Source organism: Lagenorhynchus albirostris, chromosome 9, assembly GCF_949774975.1.
Source record: "Lagenorhynchus albirostris chromosome 9, mLagAlb1.1, whole genome shotgun sequence".
Classification (NCBI taxonomy): domain Eukaryota; kingdom Metazoa; phylum Chordata; class Mammalia; order Artiodactyla; family Delphinidae; genus Lagenorhynchus; species Lagenorhynchus albirostris.
The window spans coordinates 51,999,028-52,017,977 of record NC_083103.1 but is presented as its reverse complement, the minus strand read 5'-3'; the positions used below and the strand labels follow the sequence as shown (position 1 = coordinate 52,017,977).

At 44.8% G+C, this 18,950-nt stretch overlaps 1 protein-coding gene and 2 pseudogenes across 3 annotated transcripts; 2 read left to right on the top strand and 1 right to left on the bottom strand.

Annotated features, from left to right (window-relative positions):
* Positions 1-128: 128 nt before the first annotated feature.
* Positions 129-7,848, top strand: LIPT2 (lipoyl(octanoyl) transferase 2). 3 transcript variants are annotated; one of them, XM_060160018.1, is made up of 3 exons: positions 129-579; positions 1,769-1,888; positions 4,276-7,848. In XM_060160018.1, exons 1-3 carry the CDS (start codon positions 132-134, stop codon positions 4,290-4,292), a joined length of 585 nt encoding a protein of 194 aa, XP_060016001.1. In that variant the 5' UTR covers positions 129-131; the 3' UTR covers positions 4,293-7,848. The 3 variants fall into 3 exon arrangements, with proteins under 3 accessions (XP_060016001.1, XP_060016000.1, XP_060015999.1); XM_060160017.1 differs by having other exon boundaries at positions 2,962-7,848; XM_060160016.1 differs by lacking the exon at positions 4,276-7,848 and having other exon boundaries at positions 1,769-2,478.
* Positions 7,849-11,954: 4,106 nt separating this feature from the next.
* On the bottom strand, positions 11,955-12,283 carry LOC132525305 (anaphase-promoting complex subunit 13-like; annotated as a pseudogene).
* Positions 12,284-15,126: 2,843 nt separating this feature from the next.
* On the top strand, positions 15,127-17,718 carry LOC132526511 (RWD domain-containing protein 4-like; annotated as a pseudogene).
* Positions 17,719-18,950: the final 1,232 nt, after the last annotated feature.

The window sequence follows — 18,950 nt, the reverse complement described above, 5'->3', positions numbered from 1 at the left end:
GCAACAAGCACTTGAGGGCGGAGACTCCGGACAAGTCCCCGAGTCCCCGCCCTTCCCAGCACGCCCCCAGGCCCAGGCAGGAGGCGGGGCCCCGCAGACGCCGCGGCCCCGCAGACGCCCCGGCCCCCGCAATGCGGCAACCGGCGGTACGGCTGCTGCAGCTGAGTCAGGTGCCGTATGCCGAGCTGCTGGCGCTGCAGGAGCGCTGGCTGCGGCGGCTGCAGGCCGAGCCAGGGACCGAGGCGGGCGCGCTCCTGCTCTGCGAGCCCGCGGGGCCTGTGTACACCGCCGGACTGCGCGGCGGCCTGACGTCCGAGGAGGCGACGCGGCTGCGGGCCTTGGGTGCCGATGTGCGCGCCATTGGCCGCGGCGGCCTAGCCACCTTCCACGGCCCGGGCCAGCTGCTCTGCCACCCCGTACTCGACCTGCGACCCCTTGGCCTGCGCCTGCGCGCCCACGTGGCGGCGCTGGAGGCGTGCGCCGTGCGCCTGTGCGAGCTCCAGGGCCTACCAGGTGCCCGCGCGCGGCCCCCACCCTACACCGGCGTCTGGCTGGGCGAACGCAAGATCTGCGCAATCGGTGAGCGCCTCGGGGCGGAGCCTGGCGGGGCCGGACCAATGGTGGTGAGGGCAGAGCCCCGGCTGGGAGGAGGTGTGTCTGGCGCGGGCTCTGAATCAGAACTAGTCCTGGATGTAATGTATCTTTCTTCCTCTGAATGATTTTTTTCCCCTTTTTAAAAAAAAATTGTGGTAAAATACACATAATATAAAATGTACCATCTTAACCGTTTTAAAGTGTACAGCTCAGTAGTGTTAAGTGTTTCCAATTGTTATGCAACCAATCTCCAGAACTCTTTTCATCTCTCAAAATTCAAACTCCACTTTTTTTTTTTTTTTTGTGGTACGCGGGCCTCTCACCGCTGTGGCCCCTCCCGTTGCGGAGCACAGGCTCCGGACGCGCAGGCTTAGCGGCCATGGCTCACAGGCCCAGCCGCTCTGCGGCATGTGGGATTTTCCCAGACCGGGGCACGAACCCGTGTCGCCTGCATTGGCAGGCGGACTCTCAACCACTGCGCCACCAGGGAAGCCCTAAACTCCACTTTTAAACAACTGCCCATTTCACCTTCCCCCTAGCCCCTGACAACCTCCATTCTACTTTTATCTGTATGAATTTGACTTCTCTAGGTAACTCATTTAAGTGGAATCATACAGTAGTTGTCTTTTTGTGACTGGATTATTTCACTTAGCATAATGTCCTCAAGGTTAATCTATGTTGTAGTGTTTGTCAGGATTTTCTTCCTTTTTAAGGCTTAATAAATATCTCATTACATGTAAAAACAAATAAACAAAACAAAGTTTTTAACCCTCTTCACTGAAATATTCAGAACCAGAAGGGCCCTCAGAGGCCAACTCGTTCAACACTCATTTTTACCAATGGAGACACACGGGAAGTGAATTGCCAGGGTACTTCACAGTATCAGGACAATAAGGGTGAAATAGTTTTTTCAAACTTTTTTTTAAGCAACGGAGGAATCTCTTTGTTAAAGGACATTTTCTGTAATCTCCATAATAAGTGCAGCTACTGTGGAGCGACACACCTCTCCTCCCATTTTGTCCCCCTCCCCTGATCTGTGCACAGGCCCTTGGGTGCTCTAGAAACGAAGTTGGAAAGTCAGTGGTCTAGTCCAGTTTCCTCATCACACTGAGGGGGATCATGAAGCCTGGGGAGGGAGGGTACCTATTCTAAGACCCATTGGTTTGTCTTGCAGGAGTCCGCTGTGGAAGGCACATTACATCTCACGGCCTGGCGCTGAACTGTTCTACGGACCTCACGTGGTTTGAGCACATTGTGCCCTGTGGGCTGGTTGGGACAGGTGTCACTTCCCTGAGTAAGGAGCTCCAGAGGCATGTCACTGTGGATGAAGTAATACCACATTTCCTTGAGGCCTTTAAAGAGACCTACAAGTGCACATTGATCTCAGAGGACAGCCCCAGCTGAAGGGCATTTATATTATCACAGCCTGGAGGTCCTGCCTTGGAAAGCACCACACCTGACTTGGAGTCACTGAAACCCAGATTCTAGATCCAGCCCTGTCATTCACACACCATGAGACTATGGGCAAATCATGAGCTCTGAGCCATTGGCTCCATATGTATCCTGGTTTATTTATATCTTCCCCACCTACCTCAGATATAGATGTGAAAATATTATGAAAAGCATGCTGTATAAATTTAAGGCATTAGCACTACCATTGACACCATTTTCTCAGCTTAGAAAAACTCAGATATCATAGAGTGTCATTTCTCAAATATTTATTATTTCCTCAATACTGTATTTAACTGGGGAAGCCTGGGCTCCAGTTCCTTTGATTTTTGTAAGAAATATTTCTCTGGATCATCCAGGTGAAGGTGATGTGATGTGGTGCTTTTTCATTCTCAGGAGACCTGAGTGCTTTCTGCAATAAAAGGGAAAGGGAAAGGCCTCTTTAAAGAATAAAATGGGATTCTGTGTTCCTGGGTTGGATTCCTCAAGCCTGATAGCTATTTTTAGTTAGGTAACCTGAGCTAGGCCAGAGGCTAGGGGAAAGAGAAGAATAATTTCTCACACTGTACAAATGCCAAAGATAGAAGTAAGTTTTTCTTATACGAGATCTCTGTTTGTAAGGTTCTATAGTAATTATCTATTGCTGTGTAACAAATCACCCCAAAACTTAATGACTTAAAAGAATAAACATTTATTATCTCGTATATTGTGGGTCAGGAATTCGGGAGAAGCTTAGTTGGGTGGTTCTGGTCAGGGTGTCTCAGGTGCAATCAGGATGTCAGCTGGGGCAGCTCTCATCTGAAGGTTTGACTGGGGCTGGAGAATCAGCTTCCAAGATGATTCACTCACATGCTTGGTTGGTAGTAGTTGTTAAAAGGAGGCCTTAATTCCTCACCTTAGTTCCTCATCATTCCACAGGGCTGCTTGAATGTTCTCATGACCTGGCAACTGGCTTCCCCCAGAGCAAGTGATGCCAGAAAGAGACAAGGTGGAAGCCACAATGTCTTTTATGACCCAGCATTGGAAGTCACACAGTCATTTCTGCAGTCTCTTAATATGTGAGCCCTATTCAGTATGGAAGAGACTGCACGAGGGTGATAGGAGGTGAGGATCATTAAGGGCCATCTTGGAGACTGACTACCACAGGCAGTTAGAATAGAAAGAACCTTGAATGAGAAGTCAGGCAACTCTAGTTCCAGTCCTGGCTCTGTGGAACAGTAACCAACAACATTCAAGATGGTGGTTGCTTCCTGAGGGACTGCAATGAGCAGAGCTCCCTGCTGCTGATGGACATGTGGTGGAGTTCTGCCACCAAAATGTGAGGGTTGTTCATTACGACAGCATAACTAGCTTATGCTGACGGATAAAATATGTTTATATTAATTAGGACTCTTGTATTTGCAAGTGTAGAAACCCAACTCAAACTAACTTAAGCAAAAACAAACAATCAAACAAATCCCACAATGGGAGGGTTATTGGAAAAGGTACTGAGGGGGTCTCATAAAATCCAAGGGTGGGGCTGCAGCTGGGCTCCAGAACAGAACCAGATCATGTAGCCCTTTAGGAACCCACATGGTCTTTTCTCTCCTGTTCTCTGCCGTGAGTCTTGGTGTGTTTGCTTCATTCTATCTTACTTCAGTCCAGCTTTCTTTGTTTCCCAGGCCATGTAGTGGAAGATGGCTACTACTGCTGTTATCCATGAATGTTGCAGTAAAGTCAAGGAAAATCCCCAGGTTTCTGGCTTGAGCAAGTGGGTGGATGCTAGAGGTATTGCTGGGATAGAGAACTCTGGATAATGACCAAGTTTGGAGAGAATAATAATGAGTTCAGTTTTAGGTAAATCAGGTTTGAGATACTTGTGGAAGATGTAGGTGGAGAGGGCCAGTTGGGTGTTTGAATCTGGAGCATGGCCGTGATGAGCGATGGTTTCGGTCTGGGAGCCCAAAGAGAAGGGGAGGGCAGAGGACTGATAAATGTGAGGCACGGGCCAAGGAGGAGCAGGCCAAGGAGACTGAGAAGCAGTCTAGGCAGAGACATAGTGCGGGACCCAGAATGAGACAACATGACGATCTCATTCACTCTTCTGGCAGCACAGCAAGATAGGTAGGCTTATTTTATGGATGAAAAAACTGAGGCCTGGGAGGCTAAGTGAGTTATTTGAGGTCATGCACTTACTTAGGGGCAGAGTCAGTCCCTGGCTCCTAATCTGGGCTCTTTTCCACTCTTCCACAGCTGCCTCTGAAGGGTGAGCAGGGCAGGTATCCTGGAGGAGACATGCCTCCAAGAACAGGTGGGTCGACAGAGCTGAGGAGGACGCAGGGCAGAAGGCCAGATTTAGGCTGAGGCCGGACGTGTGGAATTGGCTCAGGCCACTGCTGTGGGTTCCTGACTCTCCTTCCTTTCTGGACAGAGCCCACCTACGCTTTCCCACTGGGGCCCTTCCTCAAGGAAGGAAGCTGAGTGTACGAAAGAGGATAGTTAACACCCTGGCTTTTCCACCTCCAGAAAGCCTCTTCTTGTTTATGAGAAGTCTTTTCCTCATAAATAAACAAATTGTCCAAGGTCTGGTGAATGAGTGCTAAGTGTGAGGACGTGACCAACTGCAGTGACTGGCCCAGCATCTTGTTCCTTTGGCAGGAAACCAAACAGAACCTGCTCTGACAGTGTGACCAGGTGCACCTCGCTTCATGAAAAAAGCCTCTGACTGAAAACCTTCATGGAAATCAGATATTTGCAATCAAAATCTAATTTTTTCACTAAATTGTAATTTACCTTACCTATTATCATACCATATTATAATAACTATAAAGTTTTAACAAACAACAACACTTGCACTCCCACCTAAAAAAACATTCTTTTCATTTGTGTGTTTCCAGCACTTGATTATGAGCAGACATCTTTTATTATTCTGTTCTATTCTGTCTTATAATTCTATTATGAATTATTATGTGGATAAAATTATGTATACTATTTTAAACCATAGTATTACAGAGATTTTCCCACATTGCTAGATAGCCTTTATATTTTTAACATTTAATCTTGTTTTTATTTCTTTTAAAACTTAGATCTTTTAAAAAAAATATAGGCAATGCATACACATGGAATAAAATTTAAAAGGTACAAAATGCTACCATTGTAATGTAAGTCTTATTCCTATCCCTTTCCCCTGTAAACCCAGTCCCTTTCCTGGAAGACTAAATGATGGTAAATGTCTTATTTATATTCTTCATAGATATTTTATATATATATATAAGCATACATGCTTATATGTGTACATTCTTTTTCATATAGTAGCATACTATACACACATCCCTTCACTTTGTAAGATTGTTTCAGGTCAGTATATAAAGAACATCCTCATTTTTAAAAACGGCTGTGGAGTCATCCTCATTTTTTGAAACAGCTGCGGAGTATTCCGTTCAGTGGATTTACCATGACTTATTTAGCTAGCCCCCTATTGAGGATGTTTAGGTTATTACTAATCTTTTTCTTTTACAAATAAGGCTGCAATGAGGATCCCTGTATAAATGTGCATGTGTGTCTGTGTGTGTGTCTGCATATTGTATCAGATACGGTGAGCACAGAGTTTGCGTTTCTAGAAGTGATTTTCTGAGTCAAAGGACATGTGCATTTTTATTTTAATAGATATTATCATATTGCCTTTCATAAAACATACCGATTTATATTCCCATTGGCAATGTACAATGCCTGAATTTTAAATGTTCTAGCATCTTAGATTTTTCTTCATCTTGAAAGCTGTTTATTATAAAATCTTTCAAACATACAACAAACCCCATGAACCCCATGTACGCATAACGCAGGTAAAACAATCAACTCATGGCCATTCTTAGTTTATCTAAACCAGTGCCTATTTCCTGCCTCCTCCCTGGATTGTTGTGAAGCAAATCACAGGTACCATATTATTTCATGCATAAGTATTTCAGTATGTATTCCCAAAAGATAAGGACTCTTTAAAAAAAAATAACCACAGTGTGTCATAACACATATAAAAAATACTTATTCAATATCAACAAATATTCAGTTAATATTCAGATTTCTGTTTTTCTCCCTCCTCCCCCGCTCCATCCCTCCCTCCGTCCTTCCTTCCTGTAGTTGGTTTGTTCAAACCAGGATTCAAACAAGGTCTACACACTGAATTTGGCTCATATGTCTCATAAATGTCTCTTTTCACCTACGGTTCCCCCGCCATCTTTTTTATCTTTTTCTCCTGCGTTTCCTGAAGGTTAAAAAGTAGATCCTGACAATTGGCATGATTCAGGTATGATTTTTTTAGCACATCTGCTTTGTAGGTGATGGTGTGTTCTTACATCAAGTAGCATGTAGTATCTGTTTTGGGGGGTTTTTTTCCTCTTTTTTTTTTTGTGATGACTATGCCCTAGATTCATTATTTTATTAGGGGTTTGCAAGATGTGATACTCCGATTCTATCATTCCTTCTTCACCTACCAGCTGGAATAAGTCTATAGACCTGGCAGGCTGAGTGCAAAAGAACTCAACATGTCCGGTAGCATTAGTGTTATTAGCATTTTATTAGATTTTTAGTTTTGTTCATTTTCATTAAAATTTGTATTGAATAAATACTATGTAAAAGATTTGCTTTTACAGTTGCATTGGAGTTTAAGCTGAGTTTAAATTTGAACATATTTAGGTTATCAGCACTGAGTACCTCAATGATTTTTTCCTTTAAAAGGGGTTCCTAAATCATTCAAGTTCATGAGACACTGGTATAAGGCTATAGTGTTACATTTTTTCAATTTACCTAAGCTGTGAGCTTTTCTAAGCCAGAGACTCTTTCTTTGTTTTGTTTGTTTGTATCCTAGCATGTGAAAGGAAACAGTGGTTCAATGACTGTTATTATGAGGAATTCCCTGTAGCTTTGGTCCTTTTGTTGACAGACGTCAGTATCCAGTCTGTGAAGTGGTCATCCCAGCCCTGCTCACACAGCTCCAGACGTGGAGCATTCTTCATAATTCTGATTGTTAGAAAGTTGTTCCTCATCCCAAACTGAAACCTGCCCTCAACAGTGTCATAATTCTGCCCTCCTGTAAGTCCTCCTCTGAGAGGTCTTCCCTGGCCACACTGTGCATCCCCCTCGGGTGGCAGTGGCCCCTATAATGTAGTTACTTATTTCCATGTCTGACCCCGTCCAGACTGTGAGCTCCCCAGGCAGGGACTATAGCTGTATCACCCATGGCCCTCTCAGGACCAGCCCAGGGCCTCACACAGAGATGCCCAGAAATGGCGGGTTGAGTCAGCAAATGAATTCTATCCTAGGAGCGGGCTCTTCTTCAAGTTAAACTTTCCTGATTCTTCTGTTCTTCATAAAATATGGCTTCCAGATTCTGCCCCCACTGCCCTCATCTCAACAGGTTCCAATTGGCTAACATGGCCTTAACCTGTGTTGCTTGAAGATAACATGCCTGGTGCGGTCTGGCCAGTGTTGGGGAAGCTAGTAAAATAGTCTTGTTCAGGCTTCAGAGGCAACAATAGGCCTTTGACTAAAAAAGACCCTGGGGCTTCCCTGATGACGCAGTGGTTGAGAATCTGCCTGCTAATGCAGGGGACACGGGTTCGAGCCCTGGTCTGGGAGGATCCCACATGCCGCGGAGCAACTAGGTCCGTGAGCCACAATTACTGAGCCTGCGCATCTGGAGCCTGTGCTCCGCAACAAAAGAGGCCGCGATAGTGAGAGGGCCGCACACCGCGATGAAGAGTGGTCCCCGCTTGCCACAACTAGAGAAAGCCCTCACACAGAGATAAAGACCCAACACAGCCAAAATAAATTACTAAACTCCTAAAAAACAAACAAACAAAAAAAAGACCCTGAAAGAGCTACATGCTGAACTGCTAGACTACATGCAGGTCAGCAGAAACGGTGCTAGCAAGTCTTGGGAATCTGGCCAGTTCCCGGGGATCAGCGAACATTCTGAGACTTACAACTAAAGTATCAAAGCATTTGCAATAACAGCCAGAGCTGCATTATCTTCACACAAGCTGATGATCCTCAGTTTGCAGCTTGGCGTTAAAAGCAGGACTCCTTTAGGCGCACTCTGCAGTCTCACCCGTGGGGCGAACACACCGCCTGGGACCTTCCCAATTGGGACTCCAGGTTGCTGTGCAAGGGACTTCCCAGCTGCTGCTTGGATCTGGAAGTAGGTGTCGGCCCCATTCGGTGATGTATGCTCTGTTATATACTCTGTTAATATTCTTACTCCTTTTCCTCTAATGATTGTATATTGAAATTTATATACTCTGTTAATATTCTTATTCCTTTCCTTTTAATGGTTGTATATTGAAATTAAGTTAAATCACCTTCTATTAAAGATTTGATTGAAGCTGTTTATTTGTGTGAGACGAGTGGTTATTTTGCCAGCGAATCCAACAAACCTTAAAACCAAAAGCAGACTTTTGGCAAAACAGCCCGTGCAAGGTGTGTCAGCCTGTGCTGGGCCCTGGGGACACAGAGATGGGTCAGACTTGGTCCCTGTCTTCAGGGAGCTCACAGCTTGGTGGAGGAGACACACCAGTAAAAACTGTTCGCAGTAAGCTGTTACAAGTACCATGAGAGAAGTCTGTACAGGTACTATGGGAACACAGAAGTGACAAATCTTAAAAGGGAAGAGGGGCAGAAAAGGCTCAAGTGACTTCTAAGTTGTAAGAAAGAGAAAACCTGGCTCAAACGCAATGAAAAGCAGTATCTTAGATCTCGTAACTAAGAAGTCTGGGGATAGACTTTAGGCACAGATTGATCCAGGAGCGGGCAGCATCTAAGGGCGAGTTAGCCACCCCCAGGAGGAAGGGTGTTCCAGGCAAAGAGAGCAGCATAGGCAAAGGCCTGGAGGTGAGAGAGATCAGGTGGGTATTGGAAGAACAGCAGATTTTCCTCCTACCCCTTTCTAGGGTGAACAGCCTGGCCTCACAGCCTCCTCCCACATTCCTTACTTCTACTCCTCTCTACTAGCCCTTGCCCTGAGCAGCCTGAAAATGAATGCGGAGGACCTCACCCATTTGACTGACTTGCCACTGCCTCTGCTTGATCCTCCCATTTGCCCCTCCGTATGCTCACCACTCTTCTCCACCCACCATGGGACTCCTTGCTCTTGAGCTTCCATCTGGGTTGGTACAAAGTCAGCAGTAGAAGACCATAGGGTGGGAGGGGAGGGAGTGGAGGGAAAGGAAGGGATTCATTTCCCAGCTCTGTCTCTGCTAAGTCAGCATGGGTTGGTTGCAGTCTCTACATGAAGTCACAGTCCCAGCCTGGCTGCCCTCCCTGGGCTCCAATAAACCCATCCCACCCTTGCCCTCCAAGCCTGGCAATGCTTTCCCTTCTCACTGTTGCTAGCCAGACATGCTGCACCATTCCTTGTCAGTTTCCTAAACCCTCCTTCATGCTCTCTTCAAAGTATCTAGTTTCAGGGTGCTATCTGTTTCCTGCCAGAACCCTGACTGACATGGCCCTGATTTGCAGTCAGAGGCTGGACCGGGGACATGCTATGCCTTGTGAGATGCTGGGTGCCTTCAAGGAGTTTTTGTTATTCAGCTCAGCTCAATTCCACCACACTCACCTCTCTCCAGCCCAACCCACGTGGGCCCAGGGCTGTTCTAAGCACTTTACAGGCATTATTTAATCATCACAGCAAATAACAAACCCACAAGGTTGTATTGCTGACTGTGTTCTGAGAAGAGGAAACTGGCTCAAATGAAGATTTGCCCAAGTTCATATAGTTAGTTAGAGGCAGATCCATGATTTGAACTCAAGTCTGGACTCCAAAGGCTGTACCTTAAACAGCACTCCTGTTGACTCCCACTCTGCCCTCCACACAGGAAGGTGAAAGGACCAAAGGAGACGGTGAGTGTGAAAGTGCCTTTGAGACCCTGAAGAGCCAACACACCTGGTTGGCCTGAGAGCTGCGGTGTGTCCTGTTGCTCCCCAGGGCCAGGCTGAGTCTTTGACAGGCACTCAAGGAGGTCAGAGCTGGCAGAGGCCCCAGAGATCAGACAGCCTCACGCCTTCCTGTGCTGAGGGAGAAACAGCCCCAGAGAAGACAAGTGGTCCCCCCAAGGTCCTACACTTGCAGTAGGAGCCAGAATTAGAATTTAGAATGTCTTCAGACACCCCATAAATCTATTAGGGAGAAGGATGTAGCACTCCCCTTAGAGAGAAGTTTAGAAGAGAGAGAAGCGGGTGGGGATCAGGATTGGGGAAGCTGATGATTTCTGGACTACAGAGTTTCAGACCTGAGGGATGCCAGGGACTTCAGAGCCCATCTAGAAGGCTCCTCTGATAGCCACTCTGACAAGGAAGCTCTACTTGCTCACCTCCAAGATAAGAAGCCCATTCCCATGAGAGGCAGCCTGTCCCACACTCCCAGTGAGCAGAGATCTGGATCCTGTGACTCTCCCATCCCCAAGCCCGCTTGGTCCCAGGTCTTCTCTCTAGGACTCCACAGAACATGCCTGCTCCCTCTGCCCAGGTATGTGAGCCGTGCTCACGGCACACTTACTCCCCTCTTCTCGTTTCTCATTTCTGCTCAACTGTCAATCTCCTGTCTGCCCAAATCATATCTGTTTTCCAAGGCCTACTATAGAGGATACTTGTTGCTTCAGCCTGTACAGCCATTCAGACTACCTCTGATAGTAGCATCCAGATTTTCCTTAGGGAATCACCCCCCACCAGTTTTATGTGTGTGTATTTGTTTGTTTCTTTTAATTGAAGTATAATTGGCATGTAACATTATATTCGTTTCAGGTATACAACATAATGATTTGATATTTGTATACATTGTGGAATGATCACCACAATAAGTCTAGTTAACATCCATCCCCTTACACAGTTATAAAATTTTTTTTCTTTTTTTTTTTTTTTGCCGTACGAGGGCCTCTCACTGTTGCGGCCCCTCCTGCTGCGGAGCACAGGCTCCAGATGCGCAGGCCCAGCGGCCATGGCTCACAGGCCCAGCCGCTCCGCGGCATGTGGGATCCTCCCAGACCAGGGCACGAACCCACGTCCCCTGCATCGGCATGCGGACGCTCAACCACTGCGCCACCAGGGAAGCCCTGTGATGAGAATTTTTAAGATTTATTCTTTTTTGTTTTTTGAAGGGAGGTTTCAGTTATTCAGTGTTTCCAGTTTTTCAATAAGGGACACAGATGGAAAAGCCAGGGCCTCTTCCCACAGAGTTTACAATATGGGGAGAGAACAAAAGAGATATCACATAACAGAGGCAAATAATTCTAGGAGATAAATGTCCCTCAATGTGTTTTTCAAAATACAAGTTCTTGCACAAACGTGTAACTAAATGCTGACTCCATGGTGCTTCAGTTATATCTGAAAGGGCTTTGAGAAAATAAGAAGTCCTGTTACTGGATAAAACTAGTGGTCCATCTCGCCTTTCCAGCAGCACTAAAGGAAGTTGTAGGGAGAGCAGAGGTTAACTGTCAAGATAGCTTTTAATTTGTAAATTTATCCAAAGTTTGAAAATATCATGGGGATTCTTAGGAATCCCACTAGTCAGTGAATGGCCTACCTATATGTCCACTACATTTACAGACTACACACACACCCACTCAGATGATTCTCAGAATGGGGGTATATGAGAAGTTAATTCTCATGTCTGGCTTTGTCATTCTTCGCCTTTCCCTCTCATATCTTCAATCACTGGTGTCACAGGACAAATATAAGTAGTTGGGAAGTGTTAAACTCTGACAGTAAAGCAAAATCAGAGTTAAAGGCAAATGTTTAATGAATCATGTTCAAACACACGCTAGTCAATGAAGAACTTTAGGTTCCAAGGGCCAGATATTCTGCATTCCCAAGAAATCGCAATCAGCTTCTCATTCTGGTTAAATATTTTCACCTTGCATTTTGCGGCCACAAAATTAGTGGTACATTTTTGAGCGTTGATCTATCATTCAAAGATTCAAATTAAGGGACTGAAAGAAAACATTTTGTATCTGTGTATTTGAAAAAATCTGTCAATGAACAAGGAGCCAGGTGTCAGTTTCCTACAGGGGGAATGTTCTCATGGAGGTACTGTAAGGGTAAGTCAGTCCACTTCATTTCTTGTTCTTTAACATTCTGTGGTGCCGCCATTTTCCTGTTCAGGTTCAGGAAGCTCATTCGGTGGTATTACAACATCCTCATAAGGCAGCTTGTCTTCTCACCAAGCATCATCAATCAAATCCAAGATGCTTCCATCTCTCTGTACCTCACTGTCCATTCTCCTGCAGCTTTAATCTTGCCAGATCTGCAAGCCAAAAAGGTTATTTCCTAAACATGAAGACTGAGGAGATGATGTAATCCAGCAGTAGGATTCTCCAGGCTTATTAGCCTGGATGTGTCTTTTGGCATGATATTACCCTGGGAAAGACTCATCTCATCTGTTTATTTATAAGATCATAGTCCCTCCCAGCTGATTTTCCCGGTCACACACAGATGCCACCTTTTTGTAAAGTTTTCTCAGATCACTCCAGCTTCAGCACACATTCTGCCCTTGATCGGTTCCTTCTCGTCCTTATGATCCACTAAACAAGTTAGGTCGGCTTTGTGACTGATTGCTCAGGTATTATTGTTTCCAATTGCTGTGTGTAAATTTTGTATCAATGACTCAGCATATCTTTCCCCAATCTGGCCTCAATCTTTTCCCATCTGTCCCTCTTCCGGACACCTCTAACCCTGTCATACTTTCCAACCTTTGCACTTAAAGGTCTCTTTGCCCCATCACTAACACCTACTTTTCCTTCCAAACTCAGAGTTGGACGTCAGCTCATCGGGGTCAATATCGCATTTCCAGAGTTAGGCGGTAAGGTGCCTTCACTCTTCAGGGGTTGGCAGAGTGGAAAGCATAAGGCGGGCAGTGACCAGGACACCTCCACCATCCCAAGCACTTTGCCACACTCTCCAGAATAAGCCATTACCACTTTCCTGAACAAAATTTTTCTTACACGCGTGACTATCCCAATGCTTTTAATGTTCTATCTTGTTCCTTTTTTCCCAGCTAACTCCCAGTCAGTCTAAAAACTTGGCTCCCAGGTCACCTCCTGCAGGAACTTTCTCTAAGCGCCCGGAAGAACGCGGTCTCCGCCCCTCCGCAGGCCCCATAGTTCCCTGAGCACAGTGAATGGTCCCCATCGGGAGCTTGTTGCATTGCCCGCCACAGGGTCTTCCCAGACAGGTGATGCCTATGTTCCCCGGGGCAGGGCAGTTTTATCCATCTCTGTTTTAGAGCTCTGTAAACGTGCAGTTACATTAGCAAAGCTAGAACGCCTCCCCCCCACCCCCCGCTAAAAATGACCCTCGCAGGCCACCACCGTTGGTACAGGCGTGGGAGGCCACTCCACAGCCTAAGATTTATTCTTTTAGCAACTTCAAACATGCAATCCAGTATTATTAACTATAGTCACCATGCTGTACATTACATCCTCATGGCTTATTTCATTCATTCATTCATTCATTTATGGCCGTGCCCCACAGCTCCTGGCATCTTAATTCCCCAACCAAGGATCAAACCCGGGCCGACAGCAGGGAAAGCGCAGAGTCCGGGAATTCCCGGCTTATTTATTTTATAACTGGAAGTTTGTACCTTTTGCCCCCTCCACCACTTTCCCCCACCCAAGTGTATGTGGTTTGAATAGAGATGACACACCCCCTACCAGCTTCTGTGACCGGGATAGGCACTGAGTCCGTTTCAGGACAATAAGAGTCTGACCCAGGACTTCTGTCAGGAGGGTTGTGGGGGAAAGAAGCTCTTTCTACCGGTTTCATTCATAGAATACAGTGTATGCATGGAATTCAGGCAGTCATTTTGTTACTGCAATATGGGATTCTGCCTGAGCATGGAGCATCAGTGAGAAAAGCAGAGACAGCTTCCTGAAGACATCATCTGAGCTCCTGGATCCAGCCATGCCTGAAGCTAGATATGTCAGGATTTTATACTTTTATGAGCTGAGAAATTCCCTTTTCTACTTAGGTCAGTTTGAGCTGGGTTTTCTGTCTGTTGCAACTAAGATTCCTGATTGATACATCCATCATCTCTGCAAACCCTAGTCCACACTGACCCCACATTCTTCTGCATTCCCATAGCCCTTATTGTTTAAACCATAAGATTCAAAAGTCCATGTATATACAACCATGAACACATATGCCCTTATTAATTTTTTTTCCCCATGTTGCGCTGCTTGTGTGATCTTAGTTCCCTGACTAGGGATTGAACCTATGCCCTTGGCAGTGAAAGCACGGAGTCCTAACCACTGGACCACCAGGGAGTTCCCAATAGCTATTCTTTATGGAACACTTGCTATGTGCCAGGTACGAGGTGAAGCACTTTAAATACAATATCTTACTGTAATCCATACAACCATAAGATGTAGTTGTTTTTAATCCCCATTCTACATAAGGAAACTAAGACTCAGTGAGATTAAGTTCTCACAGCTGATAATTGCAGGGCTAGGATTCAAACCCAGCTCCATTGGACGCCAGAAGCTGTGTTCTCAAGTACTCTTCCACCTTGCTGCCCAGGACACAGCATGTGTGAGGGTGAGGAAGAAGAGGCCACTGAGCTCTTCAGTCTCCTGACACCACACCTTGCTGCACGTCTCCCAGTGCTCTTTTCACCACTCTTTGCTGCCTGCAGGGGCAGGAGAATGGTTAAGCTCAGAACAAGAAGACAAATGTTCTGTGGGCTAAACTGACAGGCCAAGAGGAGACAAGATTGCAGAAGCACAGACACAGGCTCCTGATGAGTAATGGAATAAAATTACTTGATGTGATCATTAAACTTCCTCTGTGATTCATGCTGTATTTTCCTTGGTAACCCAGGCTTCTGAGACTGTTGACGACAGACATCATCCATGCTCGTCCTACCTCCCAACGCTTCTCCCCCACCTACTAGACAGACATTGAGTTACATCCTGGGTATTCTATGGTGAAAAAGATACACCTGGCCTGTCTTCTTGCAGCGCTTACAGTCTAATGGGAAAGGCAGACCCCAAATCAGTACACAGATAAATAGAAGACTGGGTTGGGGTTGAGTCCTATGAAGGAAACAAACAGGGAATTGGGTGGATGACGGTTGCATTTACCAAGAGACAGAAGACCGAAGGGAGCAGAGAAGGAAGTCATGAGTTCCAGCCACAGCATGTTATCCAAACAGAGATGTCAAGTAGGTAGTTAGATATAGGAGTCTAGCGCTCAGAGGAGAGAGGTGTGGCCGAGAGGTTGAAAGAACATCAGGCTCTCTCAGGTTCTATCTCTTCTTGGAAGCTTTCCCTGATAACGTAATTTCTAGTGATCTTTCCTTTCATTACCTTTATTCATTCATTCATTTATTCAACAAATTCTCAGTAAGGTCTACTCTGTGCAGACTTAGTGCTGGCTTAGTGCCCTTAAGGAGCTTATGTTCTAGGTGTGGAATCAATAAATAAAGTAGACAATTATAACACAGAATGGTAAGTGCTGTGTTCAAGGGAAGTGTAAGGGGCTGTAGGAGAATGGCCTTCTGCATCAGCCAGGTCCAGCAGGAAGCAGATGGCCACGTCCCATCAGTAATGTGAGGAGGCTGTATTCAAAGAGGTGGGCAGAGAGTAGGGAAACCACAGGGGCGTTGTGAAGTACCCTGGATCTTGAAACATTTGGACACCATTACCTCTCCAGGCCTGAAGGGGAGAGGAAAGGGGGTGGTTACAGGAATCCAGAGAAGAAGAGAGGTCTGAGATAGGGCTGACAGACAGGAGCTGTGAGCTTCAGTTGAGGGATGCAGCAAGAACAACAGTAGCAATATATACATATATTTTAAAGTTAAGTAGATCAGATTGAAAAACAAGGCAGGGAAGGGCTTTAAGGGAGGGCAGACAGAGGGAGGGATTAGGATTTGTAAATAGGATGGTCAGGAAAGGCCTCACAAAGAAGGTGGCATCTAAGCAAAACTTGAAGGAGGTGTATCTCTAGATGAGTTTTCCCCAGACCCCTTCAATTGGCCCACTTCACTCCCCCATCCCCCATCTCAAGGTCCAGGGACTTGTCCCCAGCCTCTCTGGATTAGAGAGTTCCCTGAAGGTCCTTCTCAGACTACGGTTTCCCCAGGAGAGGAGTTCTGTTTCATCCTTCCTTTTCTCATCTAATAACACTAGAAGCTGCCATTTATTAAGCATGTGCATCACGCTCTTGGCATGTTACACACATTGGGCCATCTAAGCCTCATAGCAAGACTGCAAGGCACAGCTGGGGAAAATGAGGCAGTTCGGCCCACTTTCCATTGGCCCCTTGGCCAGCTGCCTTCCCTAACAGGGCTCCTGCCCCATCCTCACTCCAGAGAAGGGGAAATGGAAGATAGACCTTAAGTTTTTGAAGGACTGAAAAAGGGAACAAAGATTAGGAGTGTACTTGATGTCTCCATTGTGCACAAGGACCAAAGGGTAGAAGTCAATAGAAGGCAGTATTTATCAAAATGTGAGAACATCCTAACAATCAGAGCCTCAGATGCCTTGGAGGCAATGAGCTCCTTTTCACTAGAAGTGTGCAAGAGAAGCTGATCCATCTGTTATCAAAAATGAAATATAGGCCAGCCCCTAGCCAGCTGCTTCATGCTACCCAAGGGCCAGGGGCGTGTGCGTGACTTTCCTCTGCCCTGTGAAGGGTGTGCCTCCCACCGCTATGGGCCTTGGAGCCACTGCCCTCATTTTCTCTTGCTGTCTTGAATGCCGTCCAAGGGAGGTGCCTTGCAACCAGCGCGTTGAGCGCCAAGAAGGACCAGGAGATGGAACTGGAGCCACCACATTCTACTTATGAAGGAGATGAAAAGTTTCCAGGAATTAAGTCCAGTTTCATTTCAGTATAAGATAGGAGAAAATGGTGATCCCAAAGCCTTCTTCATAGAGATTTCCTGGACAGAAACATATCCTCAAACACCTCCAGTCATATCTATGAACGCATCTTTTAGCATCATATCATCAGCTGTAAAGCAGAGCATATCAGCCAAGTTACAGGAAGCAGTGGAAGGACCGCCATGACCCACATGTTGTTTGAATATGCGAAGGACAATAAACAACAGTTCATGGAGAATCACCATCCCTCTTAATTCTACGACAGCCACAAGAAATATCATCTTGTTTGAAATTCCTAATGCAGCCCCGTCAAGTGAGAAAAAAAGACAGCTTTCAAAAGCCCAGAAGGAACTATATCCAATCTCCTGGGATAAACCGTATGGAAAAGAATATTTAAAAAAAGAATGTATATATGTGTATAACTGAGTCACTTTGCTGTACAGCAGAAATTAGCACAACATTGTAAATCAACTATACTTCAATTAAAAGAATAGAGAATTAGGGGACTTCCCTGGTGGTCCAGTGGCTAGGGCTCTGGGCTCCCAATGCAGGGGGCCCGGGTTTGATCCCTGGTCGGGGAACTAGATCCCACATGCATGCTGCAACTAAGAGTTTGCAAGCCACGATGAAGATCCTGTGTGCCACAACGAAGACCCAGTGCAACCAAATAAATAAATATTTTTTTTAAAATAGAGAATTAAAAAAAAAAAAAAGCCCAGAAGCATAAGTTGGTAGATAAAGCAGATCACAAAGGAGAACTTCCTCGAGGATGGAACTGGGTTGATGTGGTGAAGTTAAGCAAAATTGGCTTTAAAGATGATGAATAGCACTTGGAATTTGAGACATGGGAAGAGTACCTTTTAAAAAATAAACTGGGTTCAAAATCTTTTATTATTTTTTTCTGGTATTGAAGTGACTTTTTATAAAAACAGATTTTTTTGATATATTTCTTACATAAAAAATGTTTTAAGCTGAAAGTTCATGAGGAGATCTGGTTGTATTAAATTATTTTCATAAACTTACCTTAATAAAAGGTGAAAATGTTACTGATTAGTATACTTTATGAAGCCAGTTGAGCTTTGTAAATGGACAAATATGGGGAATAATAATCAATGTTAACTCATATGATCTTATTCTAGTCGGTGTAATTTTTTTAAAGGAATATGAAGCCCTTTTCAAACTCTCATCCCAGTGGGACAGAATACTGAGTGAACAATTAGTCCACAGCATGATCCATATTAATAGGCTTCTCATCTTAGTGAAGTCTTCATCTCTTCTTTCTCTTAATTACTGAAGCATAAATTGCTTCAGAGATTTAAATACTAGTATTTGAACTTTATTCATAATATTGTTTGTAGTTACTTTTTACTTTTCAAGGGTGAACTGCTTATTTCTAATAAACGAATATCTGTTTATACTTTTCCCCTGGTTTCGGTCACAATGTTCAATTATAAGAGCTTTCAATGGAATGTTGAACAGGAGAATATAAAAACAAATCTGCCAAATACATTAGAGAGCATTTGAATAGAAGTGCTGGTTCCTATTTAAAACATTTCTCTTTGCTGTATATACCAAAATAGATGGGAGTAAAAGATGCCTTAATATTTAATTTTTGTATTGTTTAGAGACAATGGTTTAAAGAAATTCCCATTTATTTAATATTTAATTTTGTATTGTAAGAGAAAATGGTTTTAAGAAATTCCTATTTATGTATTTTTAGTTGTTTGTAACTGAGGTCTTCTAAATGGTTTAATATAAAACCACAATTCTAGTCTTGCTTCTTTTCAAGTATCCAAATGTATTTCTCAGCATCTTTAAAATAATAGACTTAGAAGTCTTTCAACTGCTGAACTGTAGTACATGCTTATTTTTTTAAAAAATCATTAACAGAGGAAACTATTGGTGTAGTTTTACCAGCAAGTTATTGATATGTATGTGTGATTCACAGTGATTCTGTATGTGCTCCCCAGCTATAAGAACACATAGGATGGACTTACCTGGTGGCGCAGTGGTTAAGAATCCGCCTGCCAATGCAGGGGACATGGGTTCGAGCCCTGGTCGGGAAGA